General features: G+C 43.7%; 1 protein-coding gene across 1 annotated transcript in view; it reads left to right on the top strand.

Moving 5' to 3' along the window:
- Positions 1-3,191: 3,191 nt before the first annotated feature.
- Skap1 (src kinase associated phosphoprotein 1) overlaps positions 3,192-26,902 on the top strand; it is a 294,139-nt gene continuing 270,428 nt past the window's right edge. Inside the window, exon 1 of the mRNA XM_076935898.1 lies at positions 3,192-3,391. Coding sequence (XP_076792013.1) covers positions 3,346-3,391 — 46 coding nt within the window. The 5' untranslated portion in view covers positions 3,192-3,345. The remainder of the gene's footprint in view (positions 3,392-26,902) is intronic.

Genomic DNA, 26,902 nt, shown 5'->3' with positions numbered 1-26,902 from the left:
TCTGCCTTCAAGATGGCACGGCGTGTGTTGGTTTCTGGGGCCTTGAAAAGCATATAGTGAGCCCAGGTTTTGGCACCAACTTTGCATATCATCTCTCCTTCCACATCCCTTAATGAAGTGTGCAACTCTTGTCCTCATTAAGCCCCAGCATTGTCAATAAAAGAGTCAATAAACCTGGTTGATGGAGCTGGGACGGAAAGGCTGAGATGAGGCTGTGGCACATCCACAGGGCAGACGTCAACTCTGCCATGTGTCACGACCCAGTGTTCTGGGATCAATAACAGGATGAGGATAAAGCCTCAGAACCTGCCCCCTGCAGTCTCCTCCCCAGACACACGGAGCCCAGCGTGGGGCAGTGCCAGCCAGCTCTGGCTTTGCTTGCAGTTGTTCCCCAAGACGTTTAAGTGCCAGATGTTCTTGTTTCTTCCTGATTGAGCCCTTTGGACACCCTATGAATGCATACTTAGTGCCCACCTGGCAAGAGGACACGCAGACAGCATCTCCAAGTAGCCCAGAGGCCAGCATGGGTTCCATTCTCTGCATCTTCTGTCTGCTGACAGCATGTGAGGAGTCCCAGTGGACAGGGCATGCGTATTCTGCATGCTGTGTGGCTGGACTTCGTTTCTGGCTGTCCTGCCTCTCTCTAGATACCCTTATCTTATCTAATTACAAGGAATTTTAGATTAATTTTATGGCCTCTGCTCCCTAGGACCTCTTATCTGTGGGGGCCTTGTATTTTCACCTTGTCATTCTTTTGTTGTTTGCCTTTAAGGGGTGATGGCTAGAAGGGGATGGTGCTGGAATTGGGGTGGGGGAGGGGAGAAGGGGGAAGGCAGACAGATCTGGACCGCTGCCTGTATGTGGAGACAGCTGGCTGCTTTCTTCCATGACAGCCACATGGTACCCAGCCACACAGAACAGGACCTGGACAGGCACTCGCCTGCTGCCAACCTCTCCAGATCTCTTTGATATTTCCGACAGAGCAGTAAAGGACTCTTGACTATCACAGTTTTTTTTTTTTTTTGCTTTGCCTCTCTCCACCTCCTGCAAGACTCCTCCATGTCGTTTCCATGGCTACCCCCAATCAGATTTGGCTTCCTGCGAAATTGGATTTCAAAGGAGGACAGGGCTTCAAAGGAATTTGTCCATTTAACAGAATGTCATTAGGAGTGAGGCTGACTGCTGAACCAGGGTCCTCAGATGATTAAGGAGGGGCAGCACTCATGTGTGGAGGCAGGCTTCTGTCTGCAATGAGGAACCTTGATGCAACATGACAATAGCGTATTGGAAACTGCCAGTCACCAGCACACATCACCTGACTTATACCTCCCTCTACCTCCATCTCTCCCAAACCCAGACATCCACAGGGGAAGAAATGCAAGGAGAATGTCTACCTTGTGCAGTTTTGCTTCTCCCTAAGTGGCAGGAAGCCTGGGGTTCTGTTCTTTGTCAGACAACTCCTTAGCGGTTACCCTATGTGACCATGCTGACCAATGTCCTCAAATAAGGGGGCGGGCACTCTGGGTTTGCTTCAGATACTAGAGAGCTTCTGCCTTCTACTAAGGAAAGAGGGCAGGGCTGTCCTTTTTTCACCCGGTTGCTGGAAGAGAAATGGAGGAAGTTTGTGCCCTAGAGAGAGAGAGCCTGTACTCTCTCCTTCTGAAAAATGGTTTTATGTTTACAAAAAGCAGAGTGTGTGTGACCCACATAGTCTCCATGTTTAAACATGCATGTGCCCCCAAATGATTCTAGAGCAGCTTTGGTTTTTCCAGGGGGACAGCAAGGTAGGAAAAAATGTCCCCAGAGGCAGCCTACACCCCATCTGGAGCCAGGAAGAGGCAGCCCAAGCCTGTGGCTATAGCTTCACACAGTAAGGAGCAGCACCATGGAGTTGGGTTTCCTGGCAACCCCGACCAGGTTCTATCCCTTCAGTTCAACTTGTCGCAACTTATAGGTGGTCTTAAGGCCCTGAAACCAAGACCATTCCTTCTCAGGTGTCAGGGTGTGATAAAGGCCACCGAAGCCCTTTAAAGTGAGGGTCCCTAACCTTGAGACCTCATCTTCATGGGGTGTGTGCATGTACCTATTCTAGGAGACGCTTCCGCCTTGTGCCTTTCTGAACGCTTTCTTCTCTTTGCCCTGCCTTATACGTTGAGATCAGTTTTCTCTCCACCCCCAGGCAGATAAACAAATCATTCCTCCCATTATGTGCCGTGCTCCATCAACCACTCCCAATCCTCCATACCTATTCTGAGAATAAAATAGAATCTGAGAGAGGGGGAAGGGGGAGAGAGAGAGATGCAGGGGCAACAAAATTGTAGATAATTTTCACCTGTAAAGTCTCCCACCCTTTTAAAATCCGGTCTGGTATTTAGCACCCCTTTAAGTACACGTGCACCCACAGGCGTTCCCATCCTCCCCTGGCGTTCATGCGCTTTCTTATATTGTCCACGCTGCTCTACCTTCTTCACGGCCCATTGTACTTAAAAACAAAACAAAACAACAACAACAACCAAATAAACAACCTCTGAGTACTTGTGCACTCACAAGCGGTCGACAAAAACAACAAAGGGTTCCGTGTACCACCGCCCAAGTTCCTGCTGTAGTAACATCTTTGGTACCTACTACAACCCAAACTTAGGCACTGACTGGCTGTACTTTCTTCCTTCCTCTGTTTCCCACCTTCTCACACAGCCTTTCACCTCCGGAGGGAAGGACACTCCCTCCGTGTCTCTCCCTGTGTAGTGTATTGCCTCTGATGCTGACTCTCTCAAATGTTGGGTATCCGCATTGTCGCCGGGACTCCAGATTTATTTATTTTTTTAAATTTATTTATTTTTTTAAATTTATTTATTTAAGCCAGCACGGCTTTCCCCGACAGTGAGCTGGATCAGAACCGAGGCACTGTATCCTTGGCAAGGACCAAGCTCTTTCTTGGATTCTGCCTCTGCACCCCAATTCAGGAGCAATCAAGGCCTTTTAAACCTGCCGCCCCAAGGTCAAATTGCTCAGTGCTTAGATGTTTTCCCCAAGACCTAGCCTCCAAGGCTCTTTGGAGTCTAGGCAATCTTTTGGTGCGTGGCTCAAAGGGCCACGCCTTTGACCTTGCGTGCCATCTCTGTGGCAGGAGTGCACCTGCGCCCGGGGTCCCGGCTCCCGCCGCCCTCTGCGCGCGCCACTTCCTGAGCGCGCGGCCAGCAGCCCCGCCCTGAGCCTGGGCCCCGAGGCGACAGCCGAGGTACAGGTGCCTGGGGTGCATCTCGCTTCCCTCTGCCCGTCGCTGTCCGAGCAGGCCTCGCGTCCCTTGTTCCGCCTTCTGCTGCGGCCGCCCTCTCGCTGCGCCAAATGCAGGCCGTCGCCCTCCCGGAGGAGATCGGTTGGCTCCTGGAAGGTAACTCCTGGCTCAGTGCCAGACCTCTGTCCTGACCCCTCCCCTCCGGGAGGGCCTTTCAGTGCGGGGCTGAAGGCAAGAAAGGAGACACCAAGGCACCAGCCCTTCAGCCGGATCACTCACCTAATATAAGTTCTAGGCTTCCAGAGTTTTCAATTCCCCAATTGTCCTCAATGCCAGCCTCTCTCCCATCCTCCCATCTCAGGGTCCCCACCACTCCCTTGAGTTACACATTTTTCTGTTCCTTCTAGGCAACTATATCATCGAGCATCAATTCTAGGTCTCTGAGGTCTTGCAGGCCAGTTTATGGCTTTCCCTGACACCTTGCTTGGTCTTGAACCTGTCTCCCGCAAAAATCCCTGAGGTGTGTAGCGATTAGATCTCATCCTCCCCAGTCCTGACTCCTGATCTCTAGGAATATGCACTCCTTTCTGGGAAGATGTCTCCTAGGCACACATTAGGGCTCTGTGGAGATTTGTGGATCTTTGGGCCAAGCCTGGTGGTTAGGGGACTTCTTATAAGTGTGGGGAACCAAGGAATCCTTTACTAGCCTGAAGACTTCTAGGGGTATCATTTACCCAAGGGAAGCCTCAGAGTATGTTGTTCCTTTCATTCCCAAAGTGTCCCATTGTAATAGTTTCACCTTCAAAAAAACGGTCCTTAGCGTTGAGGTCACACTCAATATACACTCCTGACACTCCAAAGAGACTTCCCTGATGGGCTTGGCTCACATGGTGAAAATCCAGTTTTACTGATTTTCCTATGACTGACCTTCCTGGGAGGACAGAGGCCTGGAATCTGCAGTTGCATAAGGGTCTCAAGAGGAAACTGCTCAGAATTAAGCCTTTTGGCATCCAGGCGACATATCTGACACATAGTTAACAGATGGCCTGCTTTGGGCAGGTCATGATTTTGGCAAGCTGCATTCTTTCCAGTTTCTCTCAATTTAATTGGTTTTATATCTCCATTACCTTGTTATCTTGGTATAAATGCCTCCTAATCAAGGATTTGGCCAGTGCTTTTGGATTCTGTCTGTAGCACTGTTTCTATTCAGGGTTGCTTCTCTGTAAGAGTTGGCAGCTAGGTGTTTCTTTTGAGGCAATGTTTCAAAAATCTATTTTAGAAAAGCATCTTATTTATTTATTTTCGGAGTGTATGTGTGTGGGTGTGCATGTGCCACAGCCCATTTGTGGAGTTCAGATGGCAACTGTTAGGAGTTGGCCCTCACCTTCTTCCATCCTCCAGTGATGGGGATCGAACTCACGGCTTCAGGCTTGGTGGCAAGCACCTACCACCATCCTCCCTTGTACTTAGGGGATTGAATCTAGAACCTTATGCATGCTCTCTACTACTGAGCTACATTCTCTAAAATTATTTAAAATCCACTTGTAAACCAAGAAACTGTAGAAATAAAAAGTTATTTGGAAGATAGAAGAAATCATCTGACACCTAAAGAGATTAAACCAGTGCTGGTTTGGTATTACCTACATAAAGGAGGGCCGTAGTTGTCTTTGATTTTTAGAGAAGGAACTGCAGCCACAAGTTGAATTCTACCCTTATATTTAAAGAGAGTGTCTCTTTATTGGTGTCAGTCATTTTATGAGAAGAGACCCATTTTACAAGCTTGTTAAATGCTATACTTCAGGCTGGTGCACAGCATCGATAGAAAAATTCCCTCTCATTTTCGGAGTCCAGTGACACGATCTCCTCCTTCGACATTTTTGATGTGCAGTTCTTTATTGTTCAAAACTGACACTTTGGTAAACAACTCATTCTTGCACCTGCCACCTTCCTTTAGCTCAGATTATTTTCTTGTTAGCTGACTGTTTTTAATTGAAGTCTTCAGATCTCCTTCTAAAGCAGAACCTTTGTTTGCTGACAAGCAGAGCCAGGTATGAATGGAGATTAATTGCATGTCACATACTTCGGTATCAAACTTGCTGTGTCTTAACAATCTCTGATAGTGCTTGAGTCTTTAGAAGACATGGAGGAGTCTGAGGTTACACTGTGAGGAGCCCCACTGGTTAACCATTTCTTTAAAGCCATCCCTCCCTTTAAACTTGTAATTATGCTCTTGAATCTGAAGTGATGGGGGGTGGTTAGACATTGGGATATAACCAATGATTCTATTGAAAAGTGGTTAAAAAGTATGTTTTTGAAAGATTTGCGTGATGATAGTAACATATTAGTTATAGGTTTTTATTTTTGATGGAATGTGGTCTTTAGTGTAAACCAGCACAATGATTCACTGTGTTACAATTTGTGAATATTAGAAATCCAAAATGGCTGTCAATTTGTTGTCTGGGGCTGGTCACGCCCCTCCCCCCACCACACACTTCTTAAGGTTCACTGTTAAGAATTAGGAAATCTGTAGGTCCTTGATCTCTATATAGTCGCTCAGTGGGAGGGAGTCACAGGATATGAGAGCTGCCACACAGCACGGGGGTGGAGTTTTCACAATGAATTACTGCTTTCATAAACCAAGTCATAAGCATTTGCACAGTGATTTAATGCCAGCCATCAGAGCCATAACTTAAACATTTATCTATTTGTAACAATAGGAGCATAAAATGACAGGGACATTTTTTTGATATAATGTGAGCGCTTTAGAAAAATAAAATATGCAAAACGCTGTGCAAGGTTTATACTGAAATTTTTGCATAATGAGGGTCTGGAATTAATTTTAAGTATTAAATTTTAAACATTTGAAGATGTCTCATTTGACATGGAAGTCCCACTTCTAGGGACATGTTATAGAAATTAAAGGCCTGAAATATATGTTAATATAAGTTTACCCCAGATGTCAATGAAGTGGGAAAAGCAGGTGACAGTTAATTGGATCATGGGACATGCATCTTAGTTTACATCCAAAGAACACAGGAGGTCTGTGTGTCTGTCTGACATCTGTCTATCTTGGCTTGCAAAGTGTCCATGGAGTGTTTTTAAGACTAAAGAGGTGAATACACACACAATAGTACATATAATAGCCCTTTTTAATTTGAAAACAAAAAGCCAAAAAAAAAAAAAAAGTTCCATACACCATATAGGTTTGTGTGAGCCTCAGGGAAGTGTGTGAGCCGCAGGGAAGTGTGTGAGCCGCAGGGAAGTGTGTGAGCCGCAGGGAAGTGTCTAAACAGTTTCCTTTTAAGGACAGAGAGACTTGTAGGGGTTAATGGTTTTTATTACATATATCTTCAATTGGTTAAATGGTGACAAAAGCCATGTATTACTTCTTGAATCAAGAAAGAATAGTCAGATGGTTTAAGAAAAAAAAAAAAAAAGACAAACAGAAGCCCAGAAGTTAAAGGGCCATTAACTTCAGGCTTGTTTTTCTTGTTTAGCCATGGGAAGTTGTGTGGAAAGTGTGTAAGTGTATATTAAAACAAAACAAGCAAAAAAAAAAAAACAAACAAACAAACAAAAAAAAACCAACCATCTTCTCTGTTGTTTTCTGGCAAACGACAAAGTACTAAGAAGCTTCCAGTATCCCAGGAAACAGCCTCTTTGATCGGCTCTGCCGGGCTCCCACTCAGGGACAGAAAGTGGTCCCATATCAGTGAGTAAGGCACGGTGCAGATAGGCAACAGAGGGCATCTTCCGCTTTATTGAAAGAACAGGAAATATTCAGGTTTGTTTTTAAGTAGTCAGGCTTCAGATGTAGAAGTTATCTTTCTTTCTTCTTCTTTTTTTTTTTTTTTTTTGGCTTTTGTTTAGTGATAACGATGCTGAAAACAAGAACAATAGGTTGGCAGCTCGTAATCTTTGTTTCACAGATACAAACACAGTGTCCTCTTCCTGGTCTTTCTAGCGCCAGTCCCCTTGTGTGTGTCTCTGTCTTGATCTCTCACTCTTTTTAAGTAAGAACCAAAGAGGAAAGTGTGAAGGAGGAGCAGCAGATAGATAGGAATCCTGCTGGCTTCACCCTGATAGCTGATAGACCCAACTGCCTGCCCAGTGCCGCCATGGGGCTTGGAAGATGGTCTGAAGCCCAAACATTACTGCCTGGCCCCCTAGCACTGCCTCCCCCCCATATCCTGATGGTTGCTTTCTTTTAAATTTCAGCAGCTGTCCTTGGTGGTGGCACATGCCTTTAATCCCAGCACTGCAGAGGCAAGTGGCTCTCTGTAAGTTCGAGACCAGCCTGAGTTCTAGGACAGCCAGGGCTATACAGAGAAATTGTCTGAACTAAACAACAACAACAACAAAACCCCCTCAGCAGTCATTAGCCATTTCCTTCTAGATAGTTCTCCAGACTCTAGATAGTTCTCCAGAGTGGTAGACATAGATGAAAGGGTAAAACGTCTTTCAGTTTCTCTAGATTAGCAAAGGGTCTTTTAAACCGTTTGACTCGTAAACACCTTGGATCAACTCTTTTAAAATAAGAATTAGCATCTTCCCCCCATTTCTGGTCTTGGAATGAGTCTCATTTAAACACTTCTAAACTCAGTATTGTTCTGGTGAATGGCTGCTGTTGAACGCTGTTTCTGACGGGGATATTCTTGGTTTCCTTGTGACTGCCCATGTCTGATTAATTCATTTATTTGGAGCTGGGGGCTGAACCCAAGGCCTCCTGCATGCTAGTCCAAGATCTCTCTCTGAGCCAGTCTGCTTTCTACTTGATATTTTGCCATATATTACCTCCTTCGTGAAGCCGAGGCCTTTCACTATTCTGTTGGTTTGGATCTTCGGTGTGTCTGGAACATCAGATAATCGAGTATTTTGGAGCTATGTATATAAGCAAGTATCAGAGGCATCTTTGGGATGGAGATGGAGCTCACTGTTAAAGTGCTTAGCTAGCATTCCAGAGACCTTGGTACCCAGTACTGTGTGTGTGTGTGTGTGTGTGTGTGTGTGTGTGTGTGTGTGTGTGTGTGTATGTGTGTGTGTGTGTAGGGAGAGAAACAGCAACAGGGTGTGGCTGTGGTAAGAGGTTTTCTCTCTTCACCACGTGGATGGGTTCCAGTGATTGAACTTACATCCTAAGCCCTGGTGGCAAGCCATCTGAGACATCTCGACAGTCCAAAGTGGCTGTCTTGATGAACAAATACCTAGGCTCCGAGGCATGGCTTTGTGGTGTATGTTTGGCTGCTCTGCCTTTTTTGGCTAACTTTTGAGACTGGTGGTCTTGCTGACGGGTGAGTTACTGCTCTCCCGAATCCCGAGTGGTAAATGTGAGTTTTAATGTTATTTTTTTTTTTTCTGACTACAAAAGTGATAATTTGATGCCCCAGGGATGGAGGATGCTGGGGTTTGAGATGGGGGTGGGTGGCTAGGTCAGGGAGCACCCTCTCAGAGGCAAAGGGGAGGGGGATTGGGTCTTCACCTTGGGATGGGGGACTGGGAAAATGAACAAGTGTAATGTAAGCAAATAAAATAATTTAATAAAAATGGGGAAAAAGTGATAATTTTTTAATTGAAACCAGAAAGATAGAGTATACAGTTGCCCTTTGACAACAATTGTTAAATTTCCATGGAGTCTATGATTTCTTTTGCTAGCGATATAATATTGTTTTTATAAGAAAATATCAAAGTAAACATTAGGAAATAGTCTTACTTTACTGAGGCAGTGTCTCACTGTGTAGCCCTGGGTGGCCTTGAACTCACTATATAGACCAGTCTGGCCTCCAACTCAGAGAGATCTACCTGCCTTTGTCTCTGCCTCCCAGGTGCTGGGATTAAAGGTGTGTGAACCTCGCCTGGCTCAATAATCTGTTGATTGATTTAAAAAGAACTCTAGGAGCAAGATGGCAGTTCAGCCTCATTTAAGTCTTCCATGATACCTCTTTCTGTTTTTGTTAGTTTGTTGTTGTTTTTTGTTTGTTTGTTTTGTTTTTGTTTTCCCGAGACAGGGTTTCTTTGTGTAGTCCTATCTGTCCTGGAACTTGCTCTGTAGATTAGGCTGGCCTTGAACTCACAGAGATCCCCCAGCCTTTGCCTTTCAAGTGCTGGGATCAAAGGCATGGACAACCACCGTGCACGGCACTTTTTTTTTTTTTTAAACTAAAGTGTCCGTGCTTAGTTTATACTGTAGACTTACCACTCAGAACACTGTGAACATCGAACAACTACAGCTTTAGAGGTAGATGACAGCCATCCAGGATAGGAGCCTATGAGAAAAGAGTGGATAGGAAAGGTCAGGGAATGTGGAGGAGAGGAAAGCAAACCAAAGACAGGAAGAGGCTTCCAGGGCCCCACCCCAGCCTTCTGACTGGTGGGGCTGGGCACAAGGTAGTGATTTACATGTATCATGAGTGAGCACCTGTGTAGCCTTCCCAACTTGTCATGCCTAGCAAACCACACCAGCCACATCAGAGCAGTGTCCACCAGGACACACTGAAAACACTGGATTTCAGGCTACTGGTATTCTGTACATTTAAGTAAAATCTCATAACTGTCCCTTTAAGTCACACATTACTGGTCCATAAAAGAAACCAGACTGGATAGTGGTATAGCTTCTGCAAAGTCTCATCATGATCTTTGGTAGAAAAAACAAACAAACAAACAAACCTGGAATCCCTGATTCCTTGTTACTGGCACATGGGAAGTTATGAGACCACTGTGAATTCTGCAGTCACCTCTAAATACCCCAGGAAAAATCAAATCTCTAAAATCTTAATACTTCATTTCCCTACCCCCTCTATTGGCAGTCTTCATGAACATTCTGCCTTGTCTATTTATGGACCAATTAGATGAAAGCACCATAGTTGGGAAAAATGACTTGACAGTTCTCCATGTTGTCCTGGCTGTTCTGGGACTGGATCTGTAGACCAGGCTGATCTTGAACTCAGAGATCCACCTGCCTCTGCCTCTGCCTCTGCCTCCTGGAGTACTGGAATTAAGGACATGTGCTATCACAACTTTGCAGCTTTCATTTTTGTCAAGAACTTGTTTTAAAACTTAATCTAAGGGGACTAGGGAGATAGCTCAGCAGTTAAGAGCACTGACTGCTCTTCCCGAGGTCCTGAGTTCAATTCTCAGCAACCACATGGTGGCTCACAGCCATCTGAAATGGGATCCAATGCCCTCTTCTGGTGTGTCTGAAGACAACTACAGTGCATTCCTCTACATAAAATAAATAATAAATTAAGAAAATATTAAATTACTAATATTAAAATTTTTACTTGATAACTAATTATCTTTTACTTTTTTGAGTCAGGGTCTCACTACATAGCCTGTTGCTGGGACCTTGCTATGTAGACCAGGTTGGCCAAGTTACAGACATCCACCTGCCTCTGACTCGTCTGTCATTGTTAAGCATATATTGGCCTTTTGTTAAGAAGTAAAACTTGAAAGTAAGGCTGATCTGATCTCCCAGCCTTGTTTGTACTTCCAGGACATTGCCAATGCAGAGATGCTGTCAGAGTGAGAAGGTTGTGGGTCATGTGACCTGAGGGTCGTTTCACCCTGATGATCTTAGAGCCATGAAGTGTTTATGTTTTTAATTCTCCTTCTGGTTATTGTAGAGGAAACAGTGAAAATCCCTACATGCCTACAACACAGAGAAAACACAACCCCAGAACCAAGGCACCGCAAGGAGTTTGTGTTGGGCTTTATTTAACCTGTGGACAAACTAGCCTTCTAACGTTGGTGGTTTTCCTTTGGAAATCTAACGGTCCAGCCCGTGGAAATATCTGCATGTGTACAGGGCAGTGGGCAGATGGGCATAGTTTCTGCAGTGCTGTGGAAATAGAAAAATAAAATGGAAATAACACAAGCACTCATCCATAGGAGGGCAAAATGAATAGTGAACTGTATATCAGTTTAAGCACACACACACACACAGACACACACACACACACACACACACACACACACACACACACACACACACACATACCACGGCATGCGCCCCGGCCCCCCAATACCACAAACAACATATAAAACTGAAAAGTCAAATATTCCCCTATGTTGGGTAAATAGCATATAATGAAGTATATCTCTGAGTTATTTTTATAGTGCTTATGATAATGACATTAATAAAGATCTGAGGCAGATGATGCTCTTATGTACTGCTTAGGTACAGTGAGTTTGGAAAATTATTTGGAATTTAATGCAGTCCTACCAATACCCAGTAATTCCACCCCTGGAAATTTACGCATGAAAAATGAGTATTTTGTGAAGAGACACCATGACCAAGGCCACTCTTACAAAAGAAAGCATTTAACTGCGGGCTTGCTTACAGTTCCAGAGGTTTGGACCATAACCAACAGGCAGGAAGCATGGCGTCATGTAGGCAGGTGCTGGTACAGTAGCTGAGAGCTACATCCTGATCTATAGGCAGAGAGAGAGAGAGAGAGAGAGAGAGAGAGAGAGAGAGAGAGAGAGAGAGAACGAACAAGAGAACTAACACTCAGAATGTTTGGGAAAGCCCTGTGGAAACCTGGACCTGACATGGTTTCAAATAGTGCCACTGCCTGGTGACTAAGGATTCAAACATATGAGCTTATGGAAACCAGTTTCATTCAAACCACAAGTCCAAAGCTACAACAGCTCGTTATCCAGAAGGAAAAGAACAGATGCTGAGCAATGTATTCGAACGGTGGAGGACTATGTAGCAAAAAGTGATAAACCTATACACAAGTGTAAATAAATCTCAAGGACATTGTGCTGAGGATAGTCACATGAGTGTGTGAAGTTTTAGACTCTATTATGACAGAAGTCAGAATGGCGGTTGTCTTTGAGGAGGGGCACTGAGTGTTAGGCAAAAGTCTAGGTGGTGGAAGCTTTTTTCTGCTGATCTGGGTGGAGGCCACACAGGTGTGTATATATTAAAGATTAGTGCATTTACACTGATGGTATGGCTTGGTGTTACACTAATGCCTGGATAAGCACAGGCAATAAGGGAGAGGCCCTTAGTCTGACTTCAGCACTGGGGAAAAACACCACCACCACATGTAGTGTATTTCATGTATACAAATTACCAATCAAAACTACAGGTAAGAAAGGAAGAAAAATACAAGAAAAGAACAGTGGGAGAAATGGAGGGGGGAGGGAAGAAAGAAGCATTTATGGTGATGAAGAAGTAGGGACACAAAAGGGTCATCAGAAAGGAAAAATATTTTAATAGAAATATAATTTTAAGTTTATTAAAATTCAGTTGGGAGACTGGAGAGATGGCTCAGTGGTTCACTTGCCATGCAAGGCTGACAATCAACTGGATATGATCCTAGCAGCTCACATTAAAAAAAAAAAAAGCCAGATGTGGCTGTTCACATCTGTAACTCCAGCACAGTGAACCAAGAGGCGGAGATAGGAGCATCACCTGGAATCTCAGGGGCACCTAGCATTTAATACAGAGCATAGTAGAAACAAGAGACCCCCTTCCTCAACAAGGTAGAAGGCTGAGGGCCTGTGATGGAGCTTAGTGTTAGAACGAGGGTCTGGCAAATAAAATCACCAGAACATAAAAGAACAAAAGAAACCGAATAACGAAATAGAGTTACATATATTTCTAAAGTGTCTGTCTGTCTGTAAGGGGCATGTGTATGTACACGCAACTAATCACAGAGGCCAGAAGAGCGGTCTGGATCCCATGGAACTGAGTTGCAGGCAGTTAGGAGCCATCTGACCTGGGTGTTGAGGACTGAACTTGGGTCCTCTGCAAGAGCAGTTGGAACTCTTAATCGCCGAGCCATCTCTTGAGCCACAGTCAAATATTGTCTCTGGCTATTTAGGCATCCCAACGTGTTTCTCAAGCTTGAGGTATTACATGCAGTGTCTAAAGCCATTCAAACTATTACAACAGTCCAACCAAGCATAAATCTACTACTAGACTATGTTTTAGTAAAACCCCTACTGTGTGATTTAACACCGTATTCTTCCATTAACATACTGATACTAGAATGTCAACAATGTTAGGAAAAACATCTGACATGAGAACTTCGTGTGTGTGTGTGTGGGGGGGGTGTGGACCACATGTGTGTGCCCGTGTGCCTGCAGGGGTGAAAGGAAGATGCTGAGTGTCCTGCAGTCAGTTTCCACCCACAGCCTTTGAGGCTGAGAGTCTCTCACTGACCTTGGAGGTGGGCTGGAGCAGGAAGCTCCAGCAATCCATGCTCTCCTCTCCCCTGTCCTACGGCCAGTGTCACAGATGTGCACGGCCATGCCTGACTTCTCTCTCTCTCTCTCTCTCTCTCTCTCTCTCTCTCTCTCTCTCTCTCTCTCTCTCTCTCTTTCTCTCTCTCTCTGTCCTTTCTGGGATTTGAACTCATAACCCCATGCTTGTGCAGCAAGCACGCTTACCCACCAAGCCATCTCTCTACTCCTGGAGATGAGAATTTACACATATCACAAATTATTCTATCAAAGTCCTTGGTTTTCAGAAAGACTTGCCGTTTGGATGCTAAGACTGTTCTGTTCCTGAGCTCAGTCTGTCCCATCTCCCATGTACAAGCTGAACAGTAAGATTAAATAGTGGGACTTAAAGACTCCAGCTCCCAACAGCCGTCTGTTATAATCACCTAGCCTATTGTATAGCACTGACAAACCAGAAAAAGCAAGCAATGAACTTGGAAACACAAGGGAAATAAATAGGAACAAATGTTGCAGAAATTATAAGACTTCTGTAGGGCGTAATGGCTTATAACATGACAAAAATTAGATCTATGATGCTTGCGTCAATATGTTAAGATCCTCAGATGACGGTAAGATTAAAACGTATCTTATCTTTTCCTATACTTAAAATGATTAAAAACTGCTTAAGTACTATACTTAATGAAATTAGTTAAAAATATCATCTTAATAGCTAGGTCTAGAATCTCTCAGGAAATGAGCTGTCATTGTTGGGGAAATAGCATCATCATCATTGCTATTAATATTATTACCATCATCATCATTGTTATTAGAGACAGTGTCTCTCTATGTAGACCAGGCTGGCCTCAAACTCATGGTGGTCCCTGCCTGAAAGCTGGGATTAAAGGTGTGAGCCTCTACTCCACCCTCACACCCCAATCCCTGTTGGAACAACGCTTCTGTTGCATGTGGGGTGCTGTTGAGGGCTATAACAAATGGATGGTCAGATTGTAACTACCAGCAAGGGAAAAAAATGTCTTTTGATTTTGTCCTATACAGGAGAAAGGGAGAAAGTGTAAGAAGGCTTGGAACTAAATCAGAGAAAGGACTAGAGGGTGTGTACACTCTGCTAACAGGGTTGCAAGGTGCGTAGGGATGAGGAAATCCGTTGAATGGCTGCTATGTAAAACCTTCTCGATACCCCTGTACCACCAGTATCTCCAGCCAGTGATGTCTTCTTCCATCACAGACCCATCATATGAATAGTGGTTTGGGGAAATTGAGGAAGAAGATAAGTCAAAACCAGGATTTCTCAACCTCAAAATTACTGACAGTTTGAGCTAGAAAAGTCTTCCTTGTTGGGGCTGTTATGTGTATCCCAGAAAGTTCAGCAGCCTTCTTCTCATTTTCAACTCACTAGATGTCAGTAGTGATCTCCCCAGTTGTGTCCATCAAAAGTCTCCAGCTGTTCTAAGCCTTGATAACCAGGACAGAGCATGTGTAGAAGAAGCACAGAACCTGTAAGGTGTGGAACTCTGAGAACCCAACTCCTCGAAAATGACCTGGAACTGAGGAGAGCTGTGGGCTCCCCTGGGATGAAGTTCTCACTCCCTGTGGAATAGTCCAGAGGTCTGTTTAGTCCTGACTTGTAAACTGTTTTCAGAATGAAGTTCAAATAATCTAAATACTCTCTGCCCTGCCCCACCCCGCCCCACCCCCCAGCTTCCTAGCCACGTGAAAATTTGCAACTGTGTCTTTGCTCATCTGGTTGGTCCATCCTTGATTTCTACAGGAGGCGAGACTTGTGAGGACTCCTTTAAGGTCCTCCAGAGGCCATCTATCCTTTTGGAGTCTATTGATTTCTGTGAGAACTTTATGAGGGGGAAAAGTTGGCCCATTGTTTTGTTGCTGTCTAGGTCGTGAATATTACACACCTCTAGAGAGTCTCAAACAGTTTTTCTACTCTGATATTTCAGTTGAAATTTTGCTTTGTAGAATCTTTGAGGTGGCATTTCAAAAATTCTCCATTCTGTTCTTGAATGATTTAAGCATTTATGAGAAGGTAGGCTCTGCTAACTTTGCCATAAACAGATTGTTTCATTTATGTATTTATATGTATCTAAAAATATTATTTTCTAATTAGTTCTAAGTTTTAAAAATGGAGTTCTTTTTCCCTCCCATTTGTTACATTTTTTTTTAATGATAGGAGAGGTAGAGAGCTCAGATTATTGTTATTAATATTATTATAGTTTTAATTATCAGCTTCTTATATAATGTTTAATACATTCTACATATTGTTTTAATTCATTTTCAGATATTTACCATTTAATTTTCATGTACTTTTATGAGACTGGCATTATTAATATGATCCCAAATGGATGAGGAAATGGAGATCTAAGATCAAACAGGTAGTAAGAAAATGGCTGTCAAGACTGGATTGTGGGCAGAATGGACTCAGGATACAGCACATTACACACACATAGAACCTGTGTAGGTCCCATGAGAAAATACTAAGATTAAGAAAGACATACTCGGCAGCATTAGAGGGTATACGTCCTCCTGAATTAGCACAAATGCTGAGAAATGTTCTCATTCAAAATGTCAGAGACATCCCCAAAGTTATGGATTGCAAACACGAGGCAGAACGTTACAGATCAATGAGTGATGAGGAAGAAATACATGGAAACCGGATATAAAACTGTACTGAGCATATGGGGAGGGGGGCAATACGTATCAGACATGCACCCAGCATGACATGATTAACCATGTAGAGCATGGTCAACCTCCCAGGGACCACTGTGGACTCCTGGAGAAAAAGGACTCTCTCTCCCTTGGCAGCCATCAACTACTAATAGCTCCTCAGCCAGGGGTGGAGCCAGGTGAGCACCTCCCCCATCCAGGGTGAAGTCTGATTGGCTTGATCTTGTACAGACTGCCAGTCCACAGACGCTGTGTCTTAGTACTTCTCCCCAACCTTGGGCTATTAAAATCTTTCTGCTAAACCTTGAAATTTTCATCCTCCTGCCTCCATCTCCGGAGTGTTAGGATTACAGATGTGTGTCACCAAACTCAATTTACAGTGCTTGGGGACCAAACCCAGTGTTTCGCCATGCTAGGCAAGCCCTCCACCAGCTGGGCTACATCCACAGCCTACAGAAATCTTGACTTTTATTTCTTTCGAGGTAGAACCTCCTATAGACTAGACTGGTCCCACTAGAGAGTTGAGGCTGGTCTTGGACTCCTCATCTTCTTGTCTCTACCCCCACCCCACCCCCCAACTTCTAGGTTTAAGGGAATGCACCACCACTGCCAGCTTGTTTTATTTTATTTTAAATCGAAGTAGCCACATGTAGTTAGTGTCTACTGCATTAGACAGCACAGTTTAAATATCTGAGACAAAATAAATAAAGAGTTCAAGAAAGAAAGAAAAACCATATTACAAAAAGTAAAGAATTAGCAATGGAGGCTATTAATATTATTATAGTGAGGATTATAACACTATATAAGTACAGATGTCAAATTCTTGAAGTATAACATACATAATAGAGCACTGATAATTCTCTTGGTCTGAAATCTTCACACGGAGAGAAAGAGCCAGAAGATACCAACTCACCATTACTGGTTTTCTTTTTAAAAGACTTATTTACTTTATTTACATGAGTACACTGTAGCTGTCTTCAAACACACCAGAAGAGGGCATCCAATCCTATTACATATGGTTTGTGAATTATGTGGTTGCTAGGAACTGAACTCAGGACCTCTGGAAGAGCAGTCAGTGCTCTTAACCGCTGAGCCATCTCTCCAGCCCCACCATTATCGTTAAAAGGAGGGACAGGATTCCATTCCTCTTTAAGTCATAAGGGTGAAGCCATAAGCAGAATATGAATGAAGTTGGTGACTTCTAAGCCCCTTGAAGGCAGGCAGACCAAACAGTTAATGGTTGTCTTAGGCTGTCTGGGGTGCTCTACTGAAATGCTACAGGCAGGGTAGTTTATAAACAGCAAAGGTTTATTTTCCATAGTTTTACAGATTAGGAAGTTGGAGACCAAGACACTGGCAGACTTAATTTCTAGTGAGGACCTACTTGGTGTTTTAAAGTAGACACTTTCTGTGTCCTTATACAGTAGACCAGACAAGTCAGCACCCTGGGGCCTCTTTTTTTTAAAGACTCCATCAGGACAGTTGATCTCTGTCCAGAGGTTCCACCTTTTAATACTAGCACTTTGGTGACTTTGGGGGAGACACGGCCATTTGGATTATAGTGGAGACCTAAGCAAATACTCAGTCAACAGCAAGTGGAAAGCTGGACGCAGAAATACACTACACAAACCCAGTCCATACAGTGTGCCCTGGCTGACAAAGTGGTTACAGGCAATGAAATACCTGGAGGTGTGGTGATTAGAGGAAGAGCCTGGGGGTGGGAGGAGGGGCAGGGACAGTGGTGGGGGTGTTGAATGATGGCAGAAATCAGCTGAGGGTTGTTGAAGTAAAACAAGGATTGACTTAGTACAACCAGGGCATCTCTGTGGTCATGCCTAGCCAGGACAGCCATTTATACTTAAATGGTATGTGCAGATAATCTTCTTAACACAAAAGAAGCCTGGACCACTAGCCAGTATTCAAGTCCACAGAATTAGTTAAAGTAATGAATTAAAATTAACATTTTAACCTGTGCTCATCTTTTCATTCACAGACCCAAACAAACAAACAAACAAAAAAACCTCAAATATTTTCTTGGGTGTAAAGCCAGTTACAGGCAGACATTTATCCATTATTCTTCTCAGAAATGCAAGTTCTGCTTTAGTAGTTCAAATACTTTCCCACAATATCCCCTCTAGGAACACTTTTATTGGTATTTGGTTGGTGGAATTGTTTTCAACAGCGCTGGGTCATTCATCTTGCCTCCAAATAAAAGGTTGGTGGAAACAAACTTCCGAGTTTTAGAAACATACATCAATAGAAAATATTTGCAACTGTTAGCACTGACTCCAGGATTGTTTTCCCTCCAGTGTGTCGAGAGCCTTATGGAGAAATCAGAAGGAAGCCGCATTTATCTTTCAGTCATTAGAAAAAAAAAATGTGACCCTTAAGATGTCATTTTCCAAATAAACAAAATGGTAACCTTGCAAAGGAAGAAGGTCAGAGACTTTGAGGAACCATCAGGAAGCCCTGGCCAGGCGGCCTTTCTGCTGTAGTGGGTATTTGCAGGATGCCATGACCCTATTGCACTGACGATGATGTACATACCTTCTCGTCCCTTAATCTTTTGTTTTTCTTTTTCTTGCTCTGACTTCCTTGCACAGATGTCTGGAACCTAAGGGCATTTTTGTTTTCGGGCAGGTGTGAATTTTACCGAGAACACATGCTTTACCAAAGCTGTGCTTACCTTTTAAAATACAAGATTTAAAGTTACAATGTGTTACTTATAGATGAAATACTATGTATTTACAAGTGTGCCTTCTAGATGAACATTGCTACCTCTCTTTTCCCTCCTGACCCTCTTTGGCTCTCCAAGTTTAAATCTTCTCGTGAGCTTCAGAGAGCTTTGTGGATGTTACTGGTCCACCCAGCACAGACCTTCTTGGTAGCTTGTATCATAATTCTAATGTGCATCTGAGTATCTGTCCTTTGCTAGATCTGTCTTGCTCATTGGGATACACGAGGAAGTACATTTGTGTGTGGTGTTGTTTATGGCTGGCGACTGGCGTCTTTTCCATGTGATGGATGGAAATACCATTACATGGTATTTACTGTTCACTCCCTAGCTGAGGGTAACTGTGGACAGACACCCTCACCCTCCTTTTTGACAATGAATATTGCTATTACAGGGATCCCAAGGCATCCTGATTCGGTTTCTCCCTGACTTCATCTACTTGCTGTTTTTTGTCAGTCTCTCTGTGACTTGTCTTCTAGGTCTGTCTCCTGTCTCAGCTCTCTCCTGAATCTCTTTTTAAATCTGTATTTCCCAGAATCCTCTCTCTGCCTGCCAGTGTTCCACCTCCTATTTCCTGCCTCAGCTCATTGGCCACCAGCTTTTTAATTGACAGGTGATGCTTATAAGAGATGAGATCTTGAGTATATATCAAGCAAGCCTTCTGCCCCTGAGTTACATTCCCCACAAAGAGCTCTTGTTAGCAAATGGCTTGTCTACCTTAATGGAAAAACCTACCAACAGGATGGTGACCAGAGAGAGGCGAGGCACTGCAGGGTGGCTTGAAATCCTTTCCCTTCTGGTGTCTTCAAGAAGGCTTGCTCAGGCTCCTTTGGGTTCTCACCATAAGAAGTTCCTTTTTCTCAGCTGAAGAGTGAATGTAGCTATACTAATTTCTTTCCTCAATGTTTTCATCAAGTTTTGGTAGTAGGATTTTACAGGATCTTTCACAATATCAAATACGCAAACCAGAATGTAGTCCTTCCTTCTGACGTCATGTCTTCCTGGCTATATGCTTCCTCTGGAAAACTTGGGAGTATGCCTGCAGAGAAGAGTCTAGATATCCACTGAGACAGATGGAAGAGGTCATCCTGTGTCTTTTTATTCCTCTGAGTAGACGCTGACTGGAGGTAAAGAAGTAAGCACTTAACTCCTCAAGTACTGGGGGACAAGCCTTTCAAATAATTTATGTGAAGGAAAACTGAAACAGAACAAGTCTTAAGAATCAACCCACGAACAGCAGCCTCAGTGGGACATAATTATAACCCGCCGGTATGCTTCGGCATATGGAGGATGCAGGCATTTTACTTACAAGGATTTAGTAAAGGTATTTGTTGATTATATCTTAATGAAGCTGGATCAGGGAAGAATTTACTAGGGAGACTCAATAAGTGTGTGTGTTCGAGTGTGCATGTCTCTGTGTGCATGGGTACATGTACATGTGTGTTCTACAAGGAGAAAGTAAACACTTCAACTTATCACATCACATAAGATTTCTTCTTCTTCATCATCATCAACATAATTGCACTACTGGGGATTGAACCCAAGCCAAAGCATGTAGATAACTGACTAATATCCCCAGGCCCTTCTGTATTTTTATTTTGAGACAGGGCATCACTGAATCATGAAGGCTGGCCTTCTGCTTCATATCCTCTTGCCTCAGCTTCCTGAGTAGCTGGGCATCCCTGTATCCTGGGTAGAATGCTGAGATGGAAAAGGGCATTAGGTAAAACTCCAGAAACTGAGTGAAACGTGGATTTTAGGCGGCACGGTGATGATGCAGTCTTGTTAGTCCTAAGAAAAGTACCTGTGATTGGCTAATCTTGGTTATCAACTTGATCACATCTGGAATCAGATGTGCCACCAGATCCAAACATAGAGTCACCTTTGCAGCCTACTTCCTGTGCCCACGGAGTCTTTCCCTGTTAGGGACTGACTGTGTGAAAGCCGGCAAGGTTCTCCGCCACTGAATAAAGCAAGGGTGAGGAGAAGAGAAGACCACGCACCCAAACCACGAGCACCTCAGGTTTCACGATGATTTTTATCCTACTGTTTTTTTCTAACTCTGAAACACACAATGTAGAAACACACACACATCTAGACATATAAATAATATGAAGAAGATTTCGAGAGAAATTGCTATTTTACCCCCAGTGACTGACGACCTCTGCTAACGTTCTGATGCTTACCTCAATGCCTGACCGACATGTGGGAAGCATGCTAAGATGAATGGATTGGATCCAATATTTTAATTTAAAATTTCAATTTATTTATTTGTGTGTGTGTGTGTGTGTGTGTGTGTGTGTGTGTGTGTGTGTGTAGAAAACTTTCGGGAGTTGATTCTCTCCTTCCACCATGAGGGACCTAGAAACTGAACTCGGGTCTTTAGGCTTGGAAGTTAGTGGTTTTTAGACCTGTCTTGCTAGCTCTGTTTGGCTTTTTTTTTTTTTTTTTTTTTTTTTTTTTTTTTTTTTAATGATTCAGACTTAAAACATTCAGGTTATATGGTTTACCACTTTTACTAACTGAATTTTTGTAGAATTTTTAGGTTTATGTAAATATTGAGCAGACGGGTTTCCTTAACTCTTCTCTTTCCTCCAGTTCCTTTTATCTAGAACATCTTACGCTAGGGTGGTACTGTGTTCGTTGGCGTTCTCTCGAGGGGCAGAGCCAATAGAATGGATCTATTTATATTAAAAGAGGACTTATTAGGATGGTTTTCTCCATGGTGTGCTTAGTCCAACAACAGACTTTGCCTACAGAAAGGCCGAGAATCCAGTAGTTCACAAAGCTGGATAGCTCAGCTGGTCTTTGGTCTGTGTTAAAATAAAATGCTACAGAAGTAGGTTCTTAATACCAGTGAAGGACTCCTTCAGCTGTTGGATCCATGAGCTTGCCAGCGGGAGTGAAGGCAAGAAGGCAAAACCCAAAAGCTTCTCTCTTCCATGTCCTAGTATGTGGTCCTCCACAGAAGCTATGGCTCAGATAGGATGGGTCTCCTAACCTCACACCATCCTGATTTAAGATAGTCTTCCCACCTCAAAGGAGACCAAGACAATCCCTCACAGGCGTGTCTAGCTGCTTGAGTTTGAGTTGATTCCAGATGTGATCAAGTTGATAACCAAGATTAGCCAATCACAGGTACTTTTCTTAGGACTAAGAAGCCTGCATCATCACCGTGACGCCTAAAATCCCCGTTTCACTCAGTTTCCGGAGTTTTACCTAATGCCCTTTTCCATCTCAGGATTCTACCCAGGATACAGTCAGGTCTTCTTGGGCTCCACTCAGCTGTGGCCATCTCCCACACTTCCCTTGCTTTTGACAAATGTATCCCTTTTGAGGAGCGCTAGTCAGGTGTACAGCAGAATGACCCTTGGTTAGAATGTGTCAGAATGTGTCTAGTGTTTCTCTCCTGATTAGACTGAAGTTACAGGTTTGAGGGAGGATTGTCACAAAGGCATCGTTTTCACCACATTGCATCAAGGGTCCACACTGTCAGTGTGATTTATGATGGTTGATGTTGAACCACGAACACCTGGCTGGTGTCAAGTTTCCCACTATGAACTCACTCTATTTCCCTTTCCAAGCTGCAGCCCTTGGAAGGAAGAAAGTGGCTGTGTTCAGCCCACATCCGGGGATTGGGAGGTATGGCTCCTTTATTTGGGGGTAGAATATCTACACAAATGATTTTGAATTCTACACTAGAGATCTGTCTCTTATCTCCCATGTGTTAACTTGTCCGATGACTTATATTACTTGTAGACTTAGGATATTTATACCAGTCAAGATTATTTTGTTATTCAGAAAAAAAAAAAACCCTTTCTTTTCTTTTTCTTTTTTTTTTCTTTTGATACAGGGTCTTACCTTGTATGCCTGGCTGGCTTGAGTTCTATCTCTATCATATATGTGGGCATGCACTTGTGTATGCACCACACACACACACACACACACAGAGAGAGACAGAGAGAGAGAGAGAGAGAGAGAGAGAGAGAGAGAGAGAGAGAGAGAGAGAGAGAGAGAGACAGAGAGAGAGACACACACAGAGAGCTCATTTCAAAAGCTGCTTGCATCAACACAATCCTTCCTCCCTCCCTCCTTTAGTCCCTTCTTTCTTTTCATCAAGGTTACCCCATCCATCTGTAGCAGGTTGGATTATGTTGACAGTCTATATTTGAGATCTTCCAGCCTAAGTGATGGTTGATGTTTGTAGAATATGCTTACTAGAGTCATCTGATAGGAGGGAACTTCAGTTGAGGAAATGCCTCCGTAAGATTCAGCTATAAGGCATTTTCTTACATAGTGATTGTCGGGGAAGAGCCCAGCCCACTGTGGGTGGGGCCATCCTCAGCTGGTGCTCCTGGGTCCTAGAAGAAAGCAGGCTGAGAAATCTATGAGGAGCAAGCCAGTAAGCAGCACTCTGTGACCTCTGCATCAGCCCATGCCTTCAGGTTCCTGCCCTGTTTGAGTTCTTCTCCTGACTTCCTTTGATATGGAAGGATAAGGCAAATAAACCCTTTCCTCCCGAATTGCTTTTGGTCATGATGTTTCATCATAGCAATAGTAACCCGGCCTAAGACTTAGACGTTAAGGATGAAGTCTCTGTGCTGTAGAGCCCTGTTGATTTTGACCATTGCACATGTCATGTATTCTGCTTTACAGGGCCAAGCACTGTAGCATCAGTGCTTCACCTTGTCCTCCCCACCCACTCTGTGAGCCTTTGCCAACCATGGATTTTTAAAAAATTTATTTATTTTAGTGTATGTGCGTGTGTGTGTGTGTGTGTGTGTGTGTGTGTGTGTGTGTGTGTGTAAACACATAAATGGAGGTCAGAGGACTGGGAGTCAGTTCTTTCCTTCCATCATGTGTGGGTCCTGGGGATTGAAAATAGATTGCAAGACTTGGTGGCAGGTGATTTACCCGCTGATCTGTCTTGCTGGACTTCGTTCCTTTCTTTCTTTCTTTCTTTCTTTCCTTCTTTCTTTCTTTCTTTCTTTCTTTCTTTCCTTGAATTTTTTTACTTTTATTTTTTAGATTTATTTATTTAATATGTATACAGTGTTCTACCTACATGTATGCCTACACACCAGAAGAGGTCATCAGACCCCATTACAGATGGTTGTGAGCCACCATGTGGTTGCTGGGAATTGAACTCAGGACCTCTGGAAGAACAGCCAGTGCTCCTAACTGCTGAGCCATCTCTCCAGCCCCATTCATTTCTTTTTAACACCAAATAAGTTGTCATTGTATAGCTGTGTCATTATTTGTGGATCCAAATTAAGGGACATCGTGGCTGCTTCCAGTCTTTGGCAGTTATGAATAAAGTTTCTAAAGACATTTCAGTTTGTGTCTATGGTGTGTGTGTGTGTGTGTGTGTGTGTGCTCACTCATATTCATGTATGTATGTGTGTGTTAGGAGTAGGGGAAGAAAAGTCATGCTTACTATGTTTTTCTATTATTTTTCACCTTATTTTTTGAGACTGGATCTTTCACTGGTCTTGAAGTTCATGAACTGGTTGGACTGGCTGGCCAGCAAGCCCCCAGGATTCACCTGTCTCTGCCCCTCACTCTATGGGGTTACAGGCTACAGTGCAGTACCCAGATTTTACTTGGGTGTTAGTCACCGGGTTCTTGTGTTTGAACAGTAAGCCCTTCACTCACTGAACCATCTCACCAGCTTCTATTCGAAAATTTTTTTTATCAACTTAATGGGGCTGGGGATGTGGCTCCACAGTAGAGCACTCACCTAGAACACACAGGCTCCTAGGTTTGTCACCCAGCACTGAAGGGAGGGAAAAGGTGGTGGGATCTGATGTTGTGTAAAGGTCAGTTGGCTTCAAGTGCTTGGGAGCTCAGTTACTGGACTCTTACTGTTTTGTGAGTGTCATGTGACGTGGCCCTTTGGTTGATCTGAAATAGGCTTCTTCACCTTTGGTATTTCTCCTGCCTGGAAGTATGTTTTGCCTGACGTCACGCAGCAGTTCTGTCTTCCTTACGCTTTCTGTTTGCTTCCTCTATGGCTCCTCCCATTCTTTTACGTTCAGCCTTTCTGTGTTTTTATATTCACGTGTTTCTTGTAGACAACATCTAATCGAGACTAGGGTTTTTTATGTACTATATTCTATTCATCCTTTGAGGACTCTCATAACCCATGCAACATATTTTGATCAGATTCAGTCTCTGCTTCCAGCCTTCCTCAGATCCCCCACTACCTCCCAACCAACTTCACAACCCCTTAACCCACCAAGTCCATTTGTGCTAACCATACACTCACTCGGGTGTGGGGTCATCCATTGGATCCTACCAGAAACCACACCCCTAAAGAAAATGGACTCTTCCTCCCCCAGAAGCCATCAACTAGGAGTGGGTGTTGGTGGCCCCTCACCACCCAGGCTGGAACAGCGGCTGGCTTGGTCTTGTGCAGCTGTTGTGAGCTCTTGAGGGCAAGGGCCCTGTCATGATCAGAAGACACTGTTTCACCCCGTGGCTCTTGCAGTCTTTTCCTCCTAATTTCCACGTTTCCTGAGTGTTGAGGGGAGGGCAGTGTGATACCAACGTCCTTTTTACTTCTGAGCACTCCAGAGACATCTGTTCTCTGCACTTTGACTGGTTGTGAGTCTCTCCATCAACTGCTGTTGTCTGTCTGTGTAAAAGCTTCTCTGGTGAGCTCTGAGGGCTGCAATCATCTGTGGGTGTAGAGGTACATTTACAAGCCATGCGACTATTTAGTAAAATTATAGTAGAAATTATATAGAAAGTCTTTGGGTCCCACCCCCCCAGACTCCCCTCCCCCATCACCCAACTGGTTGATGGGAGATAATCCATACCTGGCACTGGACTTCTTAATCTGGCAACCTATGGCTTCTAGAAGGCACATCATCCCTGCCATGTAAGATAACACCATACTCCCTCTCCATCCCTCCCACTGTCACCCCCACGATGTGTGTGTGTGTGTGTGTGTGTGTGTGTGTGTGTGTGTGTGTGTGTATTTTAAAGGAAGCTTAAAAAAATAGGTTTCCACGGGGCTTTTCCAAACATCCTGAGTGTTAGTTCTCTCTCTTTCTCTCTGCTTTTAAATTGGATTCATTAGATTGTTTTTCTATAACTATTGTTACTGGTGGACTTAGCTTATTTTGTTATTTGTTTTCTGGTTGTCATTTTTTTGGTTACGCTTGACTGTAAAGTCTTGCTCAAATGCTTTTTTAGCATTCACTCGACTTTCTTTTAAATGAATTTATTTTGAAAACTAGGACCCCCTGATCTGGCTTCTTAAGGTAACTCCAGTGAGTCTACCTTGTGGTTTATGGTCACAATCCATTCAGAGTTAACATTGCTTAGCTAATAGGGTTTAGTTGACTGTTGCCCTCCGCCTGGTGCTACGGTGAGACTATGTTTCTGAGACACATTTTTGCTTGTAGGTATGTAATAAACTGTGCAGTGCACTGTTGTAGGCTTTGCACGAAACTGCCCATTGTCTTTTGAGGAAAGTAAGCATGAGAATGTTTCAAAAAGGCCCATGGCACTCCTGGAGGGCCAGTTGTCTCTAGGGTCACTTGTCTTCAGTGAGGCGAGCTCCCTTTAGGTTTCCTTTTATGCGGTTTCCCCAGCAAAACAGTTTTCAGTGTTCATTGATCTCAAAATTGTCTTTATTCTGCCTTCATCTTTTGATGGCCGCTGTCACTGGATATAGAATTTGGAGTTGACCAGGCTTTTCTCCCCTTCCCTTTCAGGACTTTAAAGTGTCATTCCAGTACCTTCTTACCTCCATTATTTCCGATGAGAATTCAAGTCTCATTCTTATCATTGTTCCACTGTACGTGATGGGTCGCTTTCTCTGACTGCTTTGAAAATGTTCTCTTTATCTTTGCTTTTCAGCAGTTTGACTGTAATGTGCCTAGATTTATTTTTCCTTGTACTGTCCCATTCTGAGGTTTGAACCCAGGGTCTTATGTATGCTAAACACATGCTCTTCCACTGATCCATACACTGTCCGGGAAATGGGTAGTGGTCATCAGCGGTCTCCTTGAAATTTTAAAATTTATTTAGTTGCATGGCATTTTACTTTTACTTAC

Source organism: Arvicanthis niloticus, chromosome 6, assembly GCF_011762505.2.
Source record: "Arvicanthis niloticus isolate mArvNil1 chromosome 6, mArvNil1.pat.X, whole genome shotgun sequence".
NCBI lineage: Eukaryota > Metazoa > Chordata > Mammalia > Rodentia > Muridae > Arvicanthis > Arvicanthis niloticus.
The sequence above is the reverse complement of the archived record's forward strand: the minus strand, read 5'-3'. Positions and strand labels throughout refer to the sequence as shown.